Source organism: Mytilus trossulus, chromosome 4, assembly GCF_036588685.1.
Source record: "Mytilus trossulus isolate FHL-02 chromosome 4, PNRI_Mtr1.1.1.hap1, whole genome shotgun sequence".
In the NCBI taxonomy this organism is placed as follows: domain Eukaryota; kingdom Metazoa; phylum Mollusca; class Bivalvia; order Mytilida; family Mytilidae; genus Mytilus; species Mytilus trossulus.
Window position 1 is genome coordinate 36,187,397 of NC_086376.1, and position 20,216 is coordinate 36,207,612.

The 20,216-nt window shown below is 33.2% G+C and overlaps 1 protein-coding gene across 1 annotated transcript; it reads right to left on the reverse strand.

Annotated features, from left to right (window-relative positions):
• Window positions 1-611: 611 nt before the first annotated feature.
• On the reverse strand, window positions 612-19,694 carry LOC134715212 (titin-like). The gene is made up of 2 exons (XM_063577250.1): window positions 19,551-19,694; window positions 612-7,962 (listed from the first exon to the last, which is right to left on the reverse strand). The coding sequence occupies exons 1-2, from the start codon at window positions 19,640-19,642 to the stop codon at window positions 696-698; spliced, it is 7,359 nt and encodes a 2,452-aa protein (XP_063433320.1). The 5' UTR covers window positions 19,643-19,694; the 3' UTR covers window positions 612-695.
• Between the last annotated feature and the right edge of the window lie 522 nt (window positions 19,695-20,216).

A 20,216-nucleotide genomic window follows, 5' to 3' on the forward strand; every position in this document is an offset into this window, starting at 1 on the left:
AATGCTCACCACAGAAGTAAAAACATATCAAATTAGGTGAAACTGTTTTTCATGGACCAAAACTAATGTATCGCCTCTTTGACTAAAACTACTAATATATCACCTTGCGGACTTAACTATAATGTATTGCCTCGTGGACTAAAATTCATGTATCGCCGTGTGGACTTAAACTAACATGGCTTGTGAATTAAAAATAATGTACAGCATCTTGAAGTAAAACCAATATAATGCCTTGTTGAAAAACACTAATGTACCGTCTTGTGGACTAAAACTTATATACCGCATCGTTGACTAAAACTAATGTATCGCCTTGTGGACTAAAACTAATAAAGTGATGCACCGCCATACGGTATACCTTAAATCAAAAGCCAGAATCAAAAGGTAAAATATTTTTTCCAGGACATGGTTGCATTAGAAGAATCAGAGGAAGAAATACTACTATAAAATAAGGTTGCCCCTCCGTAAGAGGGGAGCCATAATTTAATCCAGTATTCAAGTTGAAACTGATATGTCTTATCTTTTTAACTAGTTTCCCCCATAATATACATATCCAAAATAGCAATTTGCAGTTTGTTTACGCCAAATTCGTTTTTAGAATAAAAGGAAAAGAGTAAATAAATAAATGTTTATCCTAATAAAACAATAGTTAATAAACCCATATATATCTGACTTATATTACCAAAAAGATTAATTTATTATCCAATAATGTTTTTGTGTTCCTCCTTTATCTTTTTATCAATTCCTTGCATCTTTTTCATGACTGTGCCAAGTTGTTTATTGAACACGTTCACATCGTTTGAAGTTGCACTTTTCAATTCTTTTTTCAATTCTTTTGACTGAAACGTGTCGCCCATTTTCACTTGTGAATGCTCCATGTAATCTAAAAGTTTTAGGAGATCAACTTCCAGATGCATCAGATTTGAGTACATAGGAGAGTTAGCACCATATAAACCGTCCATCGAGACACTGTTCTCCTTATTTTTTTCTGTTACTATTTCGTCTACCTGATTCTTTATTGTATCAGCCATTTTTTCTATTTTTAACGCTAATTTTGGTGAAGCACCTTTTTTCATCGTATTTGCGCGATATAGCATCTTTTCAATTTTCGATTTGATTAAATTGGCTTCTTTCTTGACTTGAAATCCCTTTTCCAGTATTGTTCCGGTCGCTTTTTTAATAATTGCGTTTGCCGTTGTGTTTGCAGTATTATTGGCTGTTATTTCGGCTGGTTTCTTTGCAATAAGTTTTTTAAGAACACTTAGTGTGTCGTTTTTCCCCCCGCTTTTTACTTTTGGTTTTGTCCCATTTTTCTTCAATGCTTTTTGCTTAACCATTTTTTTCACATCCTTCATAATTACTTTATGTAAAGGTCTCTTCTTTTTAGAGTCAAACATTTTAGTAAGTTTATTTTTTTTCAGTGCTTTTCCTTTCACCATTTTTTTCACATCCTTCACAATTGCTTTATGTATAGGCGTCTTCTTTTTCAAGCCAAGTATTCCTGCAATTTTATTTTGTTTCAGTGCTCCACCCTTCACAAATTTTTTCACATCCTTCAAAATTGCTATCTTTAAGGGTGTTTTCTTTTTCGAGCCAAGTATTCCTGCAAGTTTATTTTGTTTCAGTGCTTTTCCCTTCACAAATTTTTTCACATCATTCAAAATTGCTTTATTTAAAGGTGTTTTCTTTTTTGAGCCAAGTATTCCTGCAACTTTATTTTGTTTCAGGGCTGATCCCTTAACAAATTTTTTCACATCCTTCAAAATTGCTTTATTTAAAGTTGTCTTCTTTTTCAAACCAGGTTTTTCTGCAAGTTTATTTTGTTTCAGTGCGTCTCCTTTAACAATCTTTTTCACATCCTTCATAATTTCTTTCTGTAAAGGTGTCTTATTTTTGATAGATTTAAGTATTTCTGTAGTTGTTTTTTTCTTCAGTGCTTTCCCTTTAACAATCTTTTTTACATCCTTAATTATAGCTTTCATAAGTTGTTTTTTCTCACTAGGCTTTGTCTTTTTTCCAAACACCTTCTCCTTCTTGACTTCTGCTATTACCAGTTTCTTCAACAATTTTTCCGCTGCTTTCTGTTTAGGTTTTTTCTTGTCAGAATTTGATTTTACCCCAAACATATTTTGAAGTGTCTGTTTTTTCGAGACAGGTTTTGCTTGTTTTTTCGAAACAGGTTTTCCTGCAAGTATATTTTGTTTTTGTGCGTTTCCTTTAACAATCTTTTTTACATCCTTCATGATTTTTTTATGTAAAGGTGTGCTCTTTTTTATCGACTTCAGTATTTCTGTAGTTGTTTTTTTCTTCAGTGCTTTCCCTTTAACAATCTTTGTCACGTCCTTAAGTATTGCTTTCATAAGTTGTTTTTTCTCGCTAGGCTTTGTATTTTGAAACACCTTCTCCTTCTTGACTTCTGCTATGACGAGTTTCTTCACCAATTTTTCAGCTGCTTTCTGTTTAGGTTTTTTCTTGTCAGAATTTGATTCCTCCCCAAACAAATTTTTAAGTGTCGTCTTTTTCGAGATAGGTTTTCCTGCTAGTATATTTTGTTTCTGTGCGTTTCCTGTAACAATCTTTTTTACATCCTTCATAATTTTTTTATGTAAAGGTGTGTTCTTTTTTATAGACTTTAGTATTTCTGTAGTTGTTTTTTTCTTTAGGTCTTTCCCTTTTACAATCTTTGTCACGTCCTTTAGTATTGCTTTCATAAGTTGTTTTTTCTCACTAGGCTTTGTCTTTTGAAACACCTTCTCCTTCTTGATTTCTGCTTTTACAAGTTTCTTCACCAATTTTTCCGCTGCTTTTTGTTTAGGTTTTTTCTTGTCTGAACTTGATTTCCCTCCAAACAAATTTTTAAGTGTCTTCTTTATCGAGATAGGTTTTCCTGCAAGTATATTTTGTTTCAGTGCGTTTCCTTTAACAATCTTTTTTACATCCTTCATAATTTTTTTATGTAAAGGTGTGTTCTTTTTTATAGACTTTAGTATTTCTGTAGTTGTTTTTTTCTTTAGGTCTTTCCCTTTTACAATCTTTGTCACGTCCTTTAGTATTGCTTTCATAAGTTGTTTTTTCTCACTTGGCTTTGTCTTTTGAAACACCTTCTCCTTCTTGATTTCTGCTTTTACAAGTTTCTTCACCAATTTTTCCGCTGCTTTCTGTTTAGGCTTTTTCTTGTCAGAACTTGATTTTCCCCCAAACAAATTTTGAATCGCCGTCTTTTTCGAGACAGGTTTTCCTGTAAGTACATTTTGTTTCAGTGCGTTTCCTTTTACAATTTTTTTTACATCCTTCATAATTTTTTTATGTAAAGGTGTGTTCTTTTTTATCGACTTAAGTATTTCTGTAGTTGTTTTTTTCTTCAGTTCTTTCCCTTTAACAATCTTTGTCACGTCCTTAAGTATTGCTTTCATAAGTTGTTTTTTCTCACTAGGCGTTGTCTTTTGAAACACCTTCTCCTTCTTGACTTCTGCTATGACGAGTTTCTTCACCAATTTTTCCGCTGCCTTCTGTTTAGGTTTTTTCTTGTCAGAATTTGATTCCTTCCCAAACAAATTCTTAAGTGTCTTCTTTTTCGAGACAGGTTTTCCTGCAGATTTATTTTGTTTCAGTGCGTTTCCTTTAACAATCTTTTTTACATCCTTCATAATTTCTTTCTGTAAAGGTGTCTTATTTTTTATTGAATTAAGTATTTCTGTAGTTGTTTTTTTCTTCAGTTCTTTCCCTTTAACAATCTTTTTCACGTCCTTAATTATTGCTTTCATAAGTTGTTTTTTAGCACTAGCCTTGGTTTTTTTTCCAAACACCTTCTCCTTCTTGACTTCTGCTATAACGAGTTTCTTCAACAATTTTTCTGCTGCTTTCTGTTTAGGTTTTTTCTTGTCAGAATTTGATTTGCCCCCAAACATATTTAGAAGTGTCTCCTTTTTCGAGGCAGCTTTTCCTGCAATTTTGATTTGTTTCAGTTCGTTCCCTTTAACAATCTTTTTTACATTCTTCATAATTTCCTTTTGTAAAGGTGTCTTATTTTGTATAGACTTAAGTATTTCTGTTGTCGTTTTTTTCTCCAGTGCTTTCCCTTTAACAATCTTTTTCACGTCCTTAATTATTGCTTTCAAAAGTTGTTTTTTCGCACTAGGCTTTATTTTTTTTCCAAGCACATTCTCCTTCTTAACTTCTGCTATCACGAGTTTCTTCAACAATTTTTCCGCTGCTTTCTGTTTAGGTTTTTTCTTGTCAGAACTTGCTTTTCCTCCAAACATATTTTTAAGTATTGCCTTATTAACACTTTTGGTTGTCTTTGAATTTGATGTTGGTTCCAATATTTGTCCTATTATAGCATCTTTTTTCAATGCTTTACCTTTCACAATTTTCGTTACAATTTTAACCACTCCTTTCTTCGTAGGTTTCTTTTTTTCTTTGTTGATTGTCTTCGTAATATTACCTTGTTTTTCTTTAATTTCAGATATTACTTTTGTGCCATTTAGTGGTTGTGCGTCAATTTTCTTTTGCTCACTTTTCAATGTTTTAATCATTTTCATCATCTTATTTAATGCACTCTTTTCTTGAATGTTGGTCTTATTGTTTATTTGCTCAGTAGCTTGCTTTCTCTTAAGTTCTGCTTTGAGTGTCTTTTCGTTAGCTTTTTTTATTTTCTCCGCCGCAGCTTTGAGTTTCTTTTCGGTAGCCTTCTCTAATTTCTTTACTGCAACTTTTAGTTTCTTCATTTTATCCTTTTCCAACTTCTTAAGCTTTGTTTTGAGTTTCTTTGTTTTTTGCTTTTCCATCTTCTCAATCTTAGCTTTGAGTTTCATTGTTTTTGCCTGTCCCAATTCCTTAATCTTATTTTTGAGTAACTTTGTTTCAGCCTGTTTCATCTTTTTAAGTTCAGTTTTGAGTTTTTTTGTTTTAACCTGTTTCAACTTCTCAAGTTTGGTCTCGATTTTTTTGCTTTTAACTTCTTGTATTCGATCTAGCTTATTTTTTAGTTCCTTTGTTTTAACTTCTTGTTTCAATTTATTTAACTCTTCTTTGAGAATTTCTGATTTTGGATGTTTAATTTTCCCAATTTCTGTTGACAGATTCATTGCTTTATCGAGTTTTGATGTCGTTGGTGAAATGATGTCCGATGTCTTTCCTTTAAGTATTGCCTGGATGTCTGATTTTAGATCCTTTGCTTTCGAATTAAGTTGCACTGATTTAATTGGCTGAGTTGTCAAGGACTTTATCTTTTCTCCTGTAATAGCTTTACTTATAACGATAGGGGATTTTTTCATTTCCTTCACCATTTTCTTGATTTTCTTTGTTTCAACCTTTTTTAGTTTATCTAGATTAGCTTTGATTTTCTTTGTTTCAACTTTCTTGATCTCCTTAATCTTTTCTTTCACTTTCTTTGTTTCAACTTTCTTTAATTCCTTCAGTTTAGCCTTAAGTTCGATTTTTTTGACTGCTTGCACTTTCTTAGGTTTTGTACTGATTTTTTTAATTGCAACCTGTTTTACCTTCTCAAGTTTTTCCTTGACTTTTTCCATTTTATCCTGTTTTATGTTTTTAAGCTTAGCAGTTAGGTCCTTTGTTTCAACCTTCTTTTCTTTCTTGAGCTCAGTTTTGAGATTCTCTTTAGCTTGTTTTATTTTCTTAACGAGTTTGACTTTCTGAACTGCCGTAACAGTTGGGGTGGTAATAACAATTGGTTTACTTTCCATTTTCTTCAATTTCTTCTCGATTTTCTTTGTTCCAACTTCTTTTATCTTCTCTAGCTTAGCTTTGATTTTCTTTGTTTCAGCTTTCTTGATCTTTACAATCTTATCCTTGACTTTCTTTGTTTCTGCTTTTTTCAATTTCTTAACTTTAGCCTTCAGTTCTTTTCTTTTAACTGCCTGTACTTTCTTGGGTTCTGATTTTATTTTTATTTTCGCAACCTGTACTACTTTCTTAAGTTTTTCCTTGACGTCATTCATTTTTTCCTGTTTTATGTGTTTAATCTTAGCAGTTAGTTTCTTTGTTTCAACCTGTTTTGTTTTCTCAAGCTTGGTGTCGAGTTTCTTTGCAGCCTTCTTTATTTCCTTAAGCTCTACCTTGATTTCACTTTTTTTGGCCTGTTTTATTTCATTAAGCTTAGCAACAATTTTCTTTTTTTCCACCTGTTTTATTTCTTTAAGCTTAGTATTGAGTTTGTTTATTTTAGTCTGTTGTTTGTCTTTTGGTTCCGTCTTGATATTACTTGTCTCCTTCTGTTTTATGTTATTAATCTTTGCATTGAGGGACTTTGTTTTGACTTGTTCAATTTGCTTCAGTTTGTTATCGAGTTTCTTTGTTTCTTCCTGTTTCATTTCCTGTAGCTTAGCTTTGATAATCTTTGCTTGTGTCTCCTCTATCTTCTTAGGTATAGCTTCGATTTTCTCTATTTTAGCCTGTTTAATTTTCTCTACCTTTGCAACGATTTCATTTTTCTTCGCCTGCTTGATTTGTTTAAGTTCTGCATTTATTTTATTTTTCCCAACCTCTTTCATTTTCTCCAACTTAGTGTTGAGTTTATTTATTTTAGCCTGTTGCTTTTTCTTAGGTTTAGTTTTGATAACTGATATTTTAGCCTCTTTTACCTTCTCAAGTTTTGCCTTAAGATTCTCTGTTTTAGCCTGTTTTATGCTTTCAAGTTTGGTATCGAGTTTCTTTATTTCAGCGTTTTTCACTTTCTTTAGCTCTGTTTTAATATTCTTTGCTTCAATCTTTTGTACCTTCTGACTATCAGCTTTGAGTTCCTTTGTTTTAAGTTGTTTTATTTTTTCGAGCTTAACATTTAGTTTCTTTGTTTCATCATGTTTTATTGTCTTAAGCTTGTCGGCTAGTTTCACTTTTTCAACTTTTTTCATTTTATCAAGCAGATTGTTAAGTTTCTTAGTTTCAACCTTTTGTATCTTCTTCGGCTCATCTTTTATTTTCTTAGATTGAGTTTCCTTTATTTTTCCAATCTTCAAATCGAGTTTACTGGTTTCAGCTACTTTCACTTTCTCAAGCTTTTTAAGAAGTTTTTTGGTTTCTATCTTTTTAACTTTTTTTAACTTAGCAATAACATTCTTTATTGCTGGTTGTTTTAATTTTATCTTGATTGGTTTAACAATGAGTTTCTTAGCTGCAGTTTTAAGGTTTATCTTTACATTCACTTTCTTTTTCTTTGGATCATTCTTAATTCCTTTTTTTGTATCATTCTTTTTCTTTGTTCCATTACTAAGTACGTTTGTTATAGTCTTAGTTTTAATCTTCTCTTTCCCAGACTTATATTTAGTGTCTTCCTTTATCTTCTCTGTCTTTGTTACTTTACCATTCTTTTTTGACTTAGCTTTAGTCACATTCTTTTTGCTTGACTTCTTTTTACTTCCTTTCTTGGTCTTCTTTGAATTAGCTTTAGTCACTTTCTTTGTGCCTGACTTAGATGTTGCTTTGGTGGGTTTGTTTATAATTTTTTTCGATTTCTTCACTTCTTTCTTTTTTATCTTGGTTGAAGTTGCTTTTGACTTTGGATTCTTTGATTTTACTACATTAGTTACCGTTGCCTTTTGAGAAACAGTGGTTGATTTGGGTTTCGGGGTTATTTTCTTTTGTAGTTTTTTAATCTCCGTTTGTAGGGATGTCAGTGTTTTATTTTTCTTGCTTGTCTGACCATTCTTAGTTATTACTACCTTACTCTTCTTCCCAGTAGAACGTGGTATTGTTGGGATTCCTTTCGTGATTGCCCCCTTTTTAAACTCTATAGGTTCGATCGCTTTTATCTCAGATTTTCCATCCGCCTTAGAGTTGAGCAGCTGTAAAACTTGCGATTTGATTTTTTCAGATGGACCAGTCGTTGGCTGCTTTGGACCTGCCGAAGATGTACCAGTCGTTGGCTTCTTTGGACCTGCCGAAGATATACCATTGGCTGTGCGTGTATGTCGTAGAAGATTTTGCTGTAGTCCGTATCCTGGCCATCTGAAAGAGAGAACATATAATTGCTAAACTGGTATGGTGAAATCCCTAGATAAAAAACAGATGTTTCTAGGTTACCATGTCCCAAAAGATGCTATTCTATGCAAAATGAAGGAATACACAGAAGGATTGCTATTAGTGGGTAGAATTTTTGTATGGACTGAACTTGTGATTCAGATGAATTTAAACTTGATTCTAAAATAGCAACCATATTTTTACAAAGCCATGTTCTAATTAGCACAACATATGTTTGACACATGCGCACACGGTTGCTGTTTTTATTGTCGTCATTGTTATTCTAATAAAATATATACATTTTAGCAACTAACATATAATATATTTTTTATCATTTAATTGTTTGTCAAACAACATATATATTTAGCCTGCTTTTGGTTTTTAGATATGAAAATGTTATGTACAGACTCCACTGACAGCCGAACATTTTTTATGTATTTTCGTACGCTTCATCCTTTTAAAATACTGTTTCTAATATGACGTCCTTATAACGCTTTGTAAACAAAGCCGTGTTCTAATGAGCACAAAATAAGTTTGACACATGCGCACGAACTTACTGTTTATATTAACTTTATTTCCATCGTTAAGCAGCCAGCATAAACTTTTATTATATATTTTTATGAAACAATATATACAGTCATGAGACAAAAGTGAGTTCCCTATCATTTCAACTAAAATCGATATTTTTCAAAAAATTATTACGAAGTATTAAATGTATAAGCGATTTTTATAAAATAGATACCAAAAGATGTAAAAATGTCTGAAGTTTTATTGTTTATTTAGTCATAATTTTCTTGAGTTTCATTTTCACCATCTGATGAGTTAAACACAAATGCAAATTTTTACAATTTTAATTTGGTTAGAATAATAGCAAACTTTTCAAGAAATATTTTTTATTTTGTTCATCTCATCAGAAAATTAAAATAAGCGTGAATACTATAATAACCGAATAAACAATAAAACTTCAGACATTTCTACATCTTTCGGTATCTATTTGATGAAAATCCCTCATACAGTTACTTCGTAATAATTTTTGGAAAAATATCGATTTTAGTTGAAATGATTGGACTTTTTTTGACTGGGACCTCACTTTTGTCTAATGACTGTATTTAGGGACGACACCAAAAGATTGATGTAGGATAAACAACTTAAATCAAATAGTTTGGGGGTGGGGGTCAACATTGCTGCAAGTTTTGTTTATCCAAAATCGATTTTACATATATCCATTATGGTCAATCAATTTTTCCCAAATTAAGTTAAGAAGGGGGGTGTTGGGGTCCGTGAAAAAACTATGTGAATTAAGTTTTTTTTTATCCTTCATTGTACTTTTGATGTCGTCCCTTACCCTGCTTGTAGTTTTTAAACTTATCAAATATGAACTACAATGCACAGACTCCTTGAGGTGGAAACGGGAACAGCCGAACGTTTTTACGGTAATTTCATACGCTTCGACCTATAAGAATACTGTATTTGTCTAATTAGAATCAAAATAATTCCTTCATGTCATGCTCTATGCTCATTTTAACATGGGTAGGCATTATATTTGACCACATTTTACACCTCGCCAAACGCTCAGTGTAAAATATCGACAAATATAATGCATACCCATGTTAAAATGAGCATAGAGCATGACATGAAGGAATTATTTCTTAAACATGCCCTAATAGAATCAAAATAATTCCCTCGTGTCATGCTCTAAATGAACACAGAGCATGACATGAAGGAATTGTTTTTTCATCAATTTGCCGTTTCAGAATCTAAAGGACTATGGGCACATCATTGTGTGTATCCCAATATGAACAGAAACTTTACATCTGATTGGTCTTACATTTTTGTAATTTTTAGATCTGATACGTAGTTTTTATGCCCCACCTACGATAGTAGAGGGGCATTATGTTTTTTGGTCTGTGCGTCCATTCGTTCGTCCGTCCGTTCCGTTCGTCCATCTGTCCCGCTTCAGTTTAAAGTTTTTGGTCCAGGTAGTTTTTGTTGAAATTGCAGTCCAATCAACTTGAAACTTAGTACACATGTGCCCTATGATATGATCTTTCTAATTTTTATGCCAAATTACAGTTTTTATCCCAATTTCACGGTACACTGAACATTGAAAATGATAGTGCATATTTCAGGTTTAACATTTAAGTTTTGGTCAAGGTAGTTTTTGATGAAGTTGAAGTCCATTCAACTTGAAACTTAGTATACATGTTCCCTATGATGTGATCTCTCTAATCTAATCTATATTTTACTCCAATTTCGCGGTCCACTAAACATAGAAAAATATAGAGCGAGTGGGGCATCCATGTACTATGGACACATTCTTGTTCGTTATGTTATTTCTGATACGTTTAAAAATATTTCTCCCCATCCGTCCCCACCTGTCAGAAACTGAATTGGCTCAATTATTTACTTCTAATGCATCGAATGCGAATCGAATTCCCAAATCGCATTCACACATTCTAATTTTTTAATTCCAAAATGATTCGAATTGGCTAATTCGAATTATCTAATTCGCATTAGAACTACGATTGTGAATACGAATTAAAAATAAACGTCGTTTGGACAATAAAGCGAATTTGACGCGCATTGTATTAATTCAAATTAGAATTGACGTTAGGACGTAAAACGTTTCGAATGCGAATTAAACTAATTCGAATTAGTTAATGCGAATCGAATTTGAATTATGTGATAACTCTAGACAAACAAATTGTGCGAATGGATTTTGTCAAGTTACAATACATAGCAAACTACATAGCATGGGGCCTCCATGACGAATAACGGTAAAAATTCTTGCAAAATGAAGTTAACGGTTGTGCATGAAGATAAAATGTACACTTTTTTAGACGATAAAAAAATAGACTGATTTTGACCCATCACGACGCGATTTTTTTTTCCAAATATATTTTGCTAACGAAAGGTATTTGCGACCGACCTCTGACGAATCACCGTGACGATAAGAATATTTTGATGAATCCCGGTAAAATTTTAACCAATTTGACGCTAACGGTAGCAGAAATTGACAGTTTGACTCCTGACGGCAAAGAGCATTACTATACTCTGCTGTATGCTGATGATACAGTCTTCTTTTGAAAGATATATTATGTTTAATTGAAGGTTTTTTGAGAATAAATCCAGTCAAGGGACAGTGAAATTTCCCGAGCCGCAAGGCGAGGAAAATTCGGTCCAGAGACTGGTATTTTTCCCAAATACCCCTCCCTGATATAACATAACATAACATAATATATCTGTTAGATCAAACCGAATAGATTTGGATTGAAACTTGCTCTCTGTACAGGTACTTGTAAGCTGTAATTCATAAACATTTAATGTATAATTTTGATACTAAGTGGATATTATCATAGAACCGCGGGAATAACACATGTACTAATACGCGTAAGCCGGCTTTTGTTAGTTTATATCCGAAATTTTTTGGCGGGAAGATGCTCGCGAGGGTAAAAAAGAAATATCCAAAATGGCAAATACCATGGTATTTTAGACATATTCACCGGCAGTGGTGAAAAACAGGCAAAATTAGCACCCAAGATATGTTCAATTACAGCCTTCGCGCTTAATCTTTGATTCCACAAGCCAGAAGACCAAATTTTAGTTGGATGCAAGAAGTTGGCTTGTAGAGAAGATTTTTTTATGTGTTTTGTTATTTTATTTTGCCATGTGATTATGGACTTTCCGATTAGATTTTCCTCTAATTTCAGTACTTTTGTGATTTTACTTTTTAGAAGCACGAGAGCAATTTTACTAGCTAATGTCGTAGGACTTGCGGTTAAGCGTGAAGAGTGCAATCAATTGAAATATGTTAAAAATATCCCTCCATCTCCTTTCAGAGATAAATGGGTAGAACTTTTTTACTAAAATATCAATTTTGGGATTTATTTATTGGGTGAATCAATGCAAATTGTGTCATTTAATTCATTTATTGTATGTAAACATGCAACGTAAAACACTTTATTTAGTTGCAAGGAAAGACACAAAGCATGTTGTGGATCAGGATTGGGTCACTTATTTTTTGTATTCTGGTTTAAGGGCATTTTTCTCTATGTTTAAAAAAACGATCATTTTTCAAAATTCTCATTTTCTCTTTAATATTTTAACAGAGATATTCGTTGAAACTCTACTTGGGTAACCGACGCTTTAATAGCATAAATACTAAAAGATTTATTTAAGGTTGTACACCTCTGAGGAGCCAAAAATTTCTAGAATTTGAATGAATGAATGAACTTTATTCTCACAAAACTACATGTCATAGTTACAGAGAAAATATATATTTACAATTACATATATGTATATATAAGCATGCACATGTGTGAATAAATAACGTAACTTAACTTGGAGGACTGACTTTCACCTGTATTATTTTTATAAACTTACATAATTTTTCTAAAACAATAGTATTGTCTGAATTAAATAAACTATTAAATTTGTATGTACTTGGATTTTTACAGCAATATTCAGGTAAAAAGTTCTTTCTCTCTAAATCTGAAGATTTACAAGTCATTATATAATGATTTAGAACTTGACATACAGGTACATGTACTGTACACTCGTGTATTAACTTATGTATTAATTAAGAAATAATTCATGGGGGCTGGAATATATCGTGATTTTACCACGGGTTGGCCCTTTATGACAAATATTTTACCCTGAGCGATAGCGAGGGGTAAAATATCGGCATAAAGGGTCAACCCGTGGTAAAATCTAGATATATTCAAGCCCCCATGAATTATTTCGATTCTAATAGGACAAAAACGGCATTTTTGGGGGGTCGAAGAGCTCTATGTGGAGGCAAATATTTGCCGTTCCCATAAATTAACGCACTTTTAGATTGGCGTTAACAACGGAGCAAACAGAATAAGTGACATGCTCAAACTATTTACAATAACGTATTTAGATGAATTTTACTGATAATTTACTTATATGTGTTTTATGCATAAAAAAATGGACTTATATCACATTTGAGCATCGTTTGTTAACGTTTCCTTGTTGTGATGATTTTCGGTATCAGAAGCGTGTATTTTCCCGTAAAATGCTTAAATTATGACGTCGGGTACTTCATTCATACAAAAACTTTCTCGTTTCTCGTTTTGTTTATATAGATTAGACCGTTGGTTTTCCCGTTTGAATGGTTTTACACTAGTAATTTTGGGGCCCTTTATAGCTTGTTGTTCGGTGTGAGCCAAGGCTCCGTGTTGAAGGCCGTACTTTAACCTATAATGGTTTACTTTTTAAATTGTTACTTGGATGGAGAGTTGTCTCATTGGCACTCACACCACATCTTCCTATATCTATATATGACGTTGGAGTACGATTGGAACAGCCAATGCAATATATTCATATTTTACCACGGGTGTGTACTCAAAGCGTTTGAAGCACGTCATGTTAGAATTTATACCATACTTGACCTCTAGATGTTTTTTGTTTTTGTTTGGTGGGCTGCTGTTTCATTACAATACTCCTTTAAATTTCTCTATTCGCGTTGTAATCACTTTTTTTAGAATTTCACATTGACATTAATTATGATAGAATTAAACTTTTATTCGGGTCAATGATAATTGAATAAAATTGGGAGGCTCCCAGTTTTAAAATTCACAGTTTTTATAGCTGACTATGCGGTATGGGCTTTTCTCATTGTTGAAGACCGTACGGTGACCTATAGTAGTAATTTAAATGTCTGTGTCATGTTTGTCTCTTGTGGAGAGTTGTCTCATTGGCGATTATATCACATCTTCTTTTTTGTTGTCAGAAAACAAAACAAATCTTATAAAGGAGAATCTTCAATATGCTTTAAAAGGTGGTACGTGAACACTACAGGGAGATAACTCTGTAAAGTCAGCTAAACGTTTTAATTACGTCGTGTTGTAAAGGAAATATTAAGCTTCTCAGTGATCAAAATTGGTGTTTGTTAAACTGCTTTATAACCAGTGTAATTTTCCTGACAAAACGGTTGGTTCAAAATTTATGTAATTTTTATATTTTTGGTTAAAGTTAACCCTTTCCTTAAGGTGGTACCTAACACTACAGGGAGATAACTCTGTAAAATCAGCTAAACGTTTTAATGACGTTGTGTTGTTAAGGGAATATTAAGCTTCTCACTGATCAAAATTGGTGTTTGTCAAACTGCTATATAACCAGTGTAATTTTTCTGACAAAACGGTTGGTTCAAATTTTTTTAAATATTTATATTTTTGTTAAAGGGTCAAAGTAAATGCATTGTCAAAATATTATGAAAATTAAACGAGCCAAATTAATTTTAGTGAAAGTGTTGGGTACCACCTTAATAAATACTTTGTCAAATTTTAATGAAAATTAAACGAGCCAAATTAATTTTAGTGAAAGTGTTGGGTACCACCTTAATGCGGGGTTCACACATTGCCGATTATTGCTCCCGTTTGAGTTCAGACAGCAATACGACACGAAAAGTGAAAAAGTCGGATTAGTATCCTCAATTATCTGGAATGTCCTATCATTGTCTGAACACAGTCGTTTTAGTTCGTAACAGATTCTTACGGGTCGGGAAGGGTCCGAATAGTTCGGCAAAGCACCCCGACAGTTAGGTGCGTCCCGTAACATTCGGGACAACTCAGCCGATTTTGTCTAGTCGGATTCCAATCGTGGCTATGTCGTGACAGATTCTGCTGTATCGGATCGAATTCCGAACAATGTCTTGTGTATTCTGGACGGTGTCTTGTGGAACGTGAATGATCTGGAGTAATTTTTCATAGTTGTTTTTCTGCCGATTGAGTCCAGATTGCATCCAGATCTTGTCGATTGCGAACCGTTTTTTGCCGAAACCATTCCGAAACAGTCCCGTTATTAATACGAAATTAATCAATGATACCCACGTCAGAGTCCCGATAATTACAGAATACAATACGACTGAGACCAGACAAAGCCGTTTGCAATGCGATAGAGCGGACCGTGATAGGATTACGTTCCGTCAGTAACTGATCATCCCGAATATGCCGACAGTTTTCTAACGGATATCTTCCGTCAGCGTCGGTTCACTGTCTGGTCACTGTCTGATCTCTGTCGGATTACGTTCTGTAGAGTCGGGACGAAGTCGTGACATACTCGGTCGAATTTTACCTGGCGAAAAATAGAAATCGGGTTAGAAGCGGCTTCAGAACGGGATTGTCGGTACTAATTCGCTTAGAAACGGTTGAATATCGTCGCTTCCTGGACACTATCTGATTGTTGTCGTGATCAAATTATTTTTTTTTTAAAATTTTTATTTAAGTTTGAATTTCCATCCACGATTCACAGGATCTTGATCAGACTTTTGATAAATTTTAATCGGGAATGGTCCTGTCGAGGACGGTAGTAAAAATCGTGAATGTGTGACCCCAGCTTTAGCTAAATTAAGGATGCCTTTGTCCAGACAGAGAAACTATACCATAATTATTTCAATTTTTGATTTGGCAAAAACGATTGAATTAATAGCGAGATGACTGGACATATTACCTATGCATAATTTCATAGGAAAATTATAACTATACATTTTTTTCACCACAAAACAACACGGGGTGATACAGGAAAGTCATGGTATATCCCGACTCATTCCTTATTCTTGCTCAAAAGGAAGTTTTTTGTTAGTCTTGTATTATTTTAATTTTAGTTTCTTGTGTACAATTTGGAAATTAGTATGGCGTTCATTGTCACTGAACTAGTATATATTTGTTTAGGGGCCAGCTGAAGGACGCCTCCGGGTGCGGGAATTTCTCGCTACATTGAAGGCCTGTTGGTGACCTTCTGCTGTTGTTTTTTTTTTTTTTTTTGTTGGGTTTTTTTATTTGGTCGGGTTGTTGTCTCTTTGACACATTCCTAATTTCCATTCTCAATTTTATTGTATATCACATTACACATGTTTTAATGATACCAAATTGTAGGTCAATAAAAATTCACAGATCGTTTGACCATCATGAAAAAAATAACAACCATGACATTAGGATAATATGCTGTACCATCTTTACGACGGACGAACCGGACATTTCTATACCATAATACGTGCCGTGAACATTTTTGCATGAAATATTTGCCACTGGACGTAAGCAACCGACAAGCAATCAATTTATAGGACATAGTCTTGGTATTAAGCTGGCATTTATGGTAGTGCCTTCCTCTTATCAAAAATGATAATTGACATGCATTAATTATAAAAAAGGGATAGTCAATCATCTTGAGATTGCTACACGTGTAACTATACGATATTTTGTTGGAGATCTCACAGAAACAGTAATGTGCTTTATTTCTTATGCCATATATATGGTTTTATTAGACTTTTATCCTGTTAGAATCAAATGCACTAATATTAATGGTGTAGATGTTAGATGCGGGAGAAACAGAAATTGGAGCATCGAAAATCCACATTACGTTTCTAACTACGGAAAATTACACGCATTACGTCCCAAAAAAAAGTGACGTTTAGGGAGAATTCAAACGCTTAACGTCGCGCCAAGAGTTAACTCCCTTGAAACTGTATCAAATGCCCTTAAACTAGATTAACTACGAAACATTCAGATAAAGTTTGAGTGCATTTGCGTGCAGTCTTCACACTGAACCACACCCCTGTAAAAATCATATCTACAGGCCAACATAATCTAACTTAAATTTCCTTTTGATTAAGCTCTTGGCTTGTAGATTTAAAAGTTCATGGCAAAGACTAAATTTGGTCCAGTAGATTGATTGATTGATTGTTGGTTGCTTAACGTCCTGTGGTAAATATTTCATGCATGTTCAGGACGAAAAGGTCCGATATATATATGTTAGAGGACCAGTTCAACTTTTAAGGAGTATTTGTAATTGTCGATTGAACAACTATCCTCCGGAGTCCAAATTACGCAAAGCCACAGGCCCAGAAGCCCTGGCTCGTAAATTTGCTCTCGGGCCTGTAAAAATCGTCTGCAGGCCAACAGAATCTAACAAAAAAAAATCCAAAAATTGAGATCAGAGCCTGTAGATTTTAAAGTTCATAATAAAGACTAAATTAACTTGTATGTATTAATAACTATGGGCTTTTATCAATCAATGAATTGAAACCACGCCGTACAGTGAGATATTAAGACCCCGAAATAAAAAAATGTGAACAATTCAAACGAGAAAATCAAGGGCCTTATCTATGACAGAACAAAAAACAAAAGAATACTATTATTACAGACAGCAACCAACGATAACGACTGAATTACTGGCTTCTTATGATCTTACTTGGGACAGGTATTTAAAGAAAATGGTGGGATTAAACATGTTTGTGATCGTTCAAGTTGACAACCTTCACCTAATTTAGAACAATGGTGTAACAGTAAAATGTTAGAACAAATTCTAAAATTTAGAAATTGCTTGACTCATTTGATTACAGTAAACGTCCTTTAACAGCAACCCCTAAAGTAAGGCTCCTTATACTTAAGGGGGATCCTGGGTATAAATGATTTTTTTTTCCTAATATAGGATTTCGATATATTTTTTCATAAATGAACTTTATCATATACTTAAAAGAAAAATGAAATAAAAAAATGGATTCACCGTTCATTTAAGCTAAAATCTGCCTCTGGAAGAAGTATACATTTTTGTTAATGTCCTTTTTTTCTGTTGAACTAATAGGAGAAAAAGAGGAAATATCGAAATAAAAAAATAACCTAATATAAGAAATTGCTTAAATTTTACAATTATTTAGTTTATGTACAGCTTATTTGAAAACAATAATAAAAAATATAGGTCACCGATGAGTTAAAAAAATATTTCAAATTTAAGGCCAAAAAATGGCATTTTTGCACCAAAGGGAGATAATTTGGAGCTTTTTCAATTTTTAAAGTCATCTGGGGCCAAACCAAATCATTTTTTGGGGTTGTTTTTTGTACCATATCATAAAGTAACAACTAATAGTGTAATAAATAAAATTTGTAATGAAAATATAAAGGTTTAATTTTTTGCTAAAATTTTTGTACCCACGAGCCACCTTAAGAGTTAGGATCCATAGTCTTATCATCTATTTTATGATAGTATGATAATAAACCCCTACCGGGAGGGATTGTGTATGATATTCATACGATGAAGACATAATGATCTTTCAATCAGTTTAGTTGAGGTCTGGAGCTGGTATGTCAGTTAACTGCTAGTAGTCTGTTGTTATATATGTATTATTGTCATTTTATTTATTTTCTTTTGTTACATCTTATGACATCGGACTCGAACTTCTCTTGAACTGAATTTTTATGTGCGTATTGTTATGCGTTTACTTTTCTAGATTGGCTAGAGGTGTAGGGGGAGGGTTGATATCTCATAAACATGTGAGGTCCAACCCCGACGACATTTTTGCGCCTGTCCCAAGTCAGTTGCCTCTGACCTTAGTTAGTCTTGTATGATTCCTAATTTTAGTTTCTTGTGTATAATTCGGAGTTCAGTATGACGTCAATTATCACTGTACTAGTAAACATATTTTTAAAGGGCCAGCTGAAGGATGCTTACGGGTGCGGGAATTGTCTTGCTACATTGTTATTGAAGACCCATTGGTGGCCTACGGCTGTTGTCTGCTCTATGGTCGGGTTGTTGTCGCTTTGACACATTACCCATTTCCTTTCTCAATTTTATTTTATTGTTATGGTTAGGTAATAGAATGTTCTAGGTTAGGGTTATGTTTCAGGGTTATAACTATTGTTAGGTTTTGCTGTTGTTTATGTTAAGTTTTTGGGGTTAAGGACAGTATAGTGTAGCTCTATGGGTTGGAACTCCTAAACATGACGTTCTATGTTTTTAAATGCCAATTTCTTTGAATATAGAAAGAGTCTGAAAATAATTTAAAAACATGGTGTTTCAAGATGTCACTTTTATAAAGCCTGTTGTAAAACTTTCCTCTATTTTGTTTGCAAGTCAATCTGCAAACAGTAGAAAACAGTGCTGACCGCTAATGTGAAGGCTCTAACATGCTAAGGCTATTATTCATTTTTCCGAGCTAAAATAAGTGTTAATATATTATATTATTTTTAATCATACTCTTTTTATAAACTTATATAGGCCTACCAGTTTTTGTTCAAATATCTTTTGTTCAAATGTACTGAAAGGTGCAATATTTCCCTTTTTATATAAAGATCAATCTGACATCGTTTTTTTATAAAAGGCTTAAAAAAATAAAAAGGGTTGAACTTTGGTTTCATTGGCATTGTCTACCCGACCCATTGTTTTTTCCGGTCACAACAGTAAATGGTCATATAATTACTAAAAAAAAATTATCGCCAGTATGGCTTCTGTTTTTTTCGACATCAGTTTACTCAGGACAAGGTAAAGGAACCAGAGGCTTCTGGTTTTTGTTCCCGAATTCACTTTGTGCAATAATGAATATAACGTTCACTGGTTATAACGTTTACCAAATAAAGTAATTTGTGTAACCAAAAGTTACCGGACTAAAAAATAGAATGCCGGCGGAATCCTTTAAGTTTGTTAATTCAAAATCATGTATGGAGAATACTTTTGTGTACTCATAGTCTAACGCAGCAGAAGGTTTTTTTTCAAATGTAACACACTATTTCATTATCTCAAATATCTACATATACAATATTATCTACATTTTATCTTACTCATTATATAAGTCTTCTCTTGAATTGCGCCTTGCAAAGATGTTAGGCAGTCCATAAACCAGGAAAATAACAAAGAAAATCAGTTTTGCCATACTGTTTCTTTTTCCGGTGTCATGACGTCATGACGTCACAATATGCTTCAAGTGCTCAACCGTTGCAGGAATGAAAATATTCCGGAACACAGGTCCGGAAATAACGCATTAATGCACGAGGGTCTTGATGGAGTTTACAGAAAACTTTAGAGAAAATAAGAGACAAATAATAATGTAAAGATTACCCGGGAACGATTGGGACACTACTAGAGCGCTCAAATACGAAAAAAAACCAAGTTACATACCTAAAAAAGCGTGTACACTATTATATAGGACGAAATCGCTGCAGTCGTAGATCTCGTAGCCTTCCTTCTTTTGTTTAGCTTATATTTGTTTCCTTCAGGGACAGAAATCAAACCAATAAAAACATTTCAATATATCCTGGTTCCTTTTGTCGATTAAATCATTTTTTTTTTGTGTTCGTGAAATATTCTTTATTAGCATCATCACTTATTTTCTATTTAATGTTTATAATTCAGTCTGATTGCCGGTTTGTTTTCCTTTGGTGTAACAATAAAAAAAAACAATATGTCATAAAATCGAATTAATATAATTTACAAAATACGTATAAACA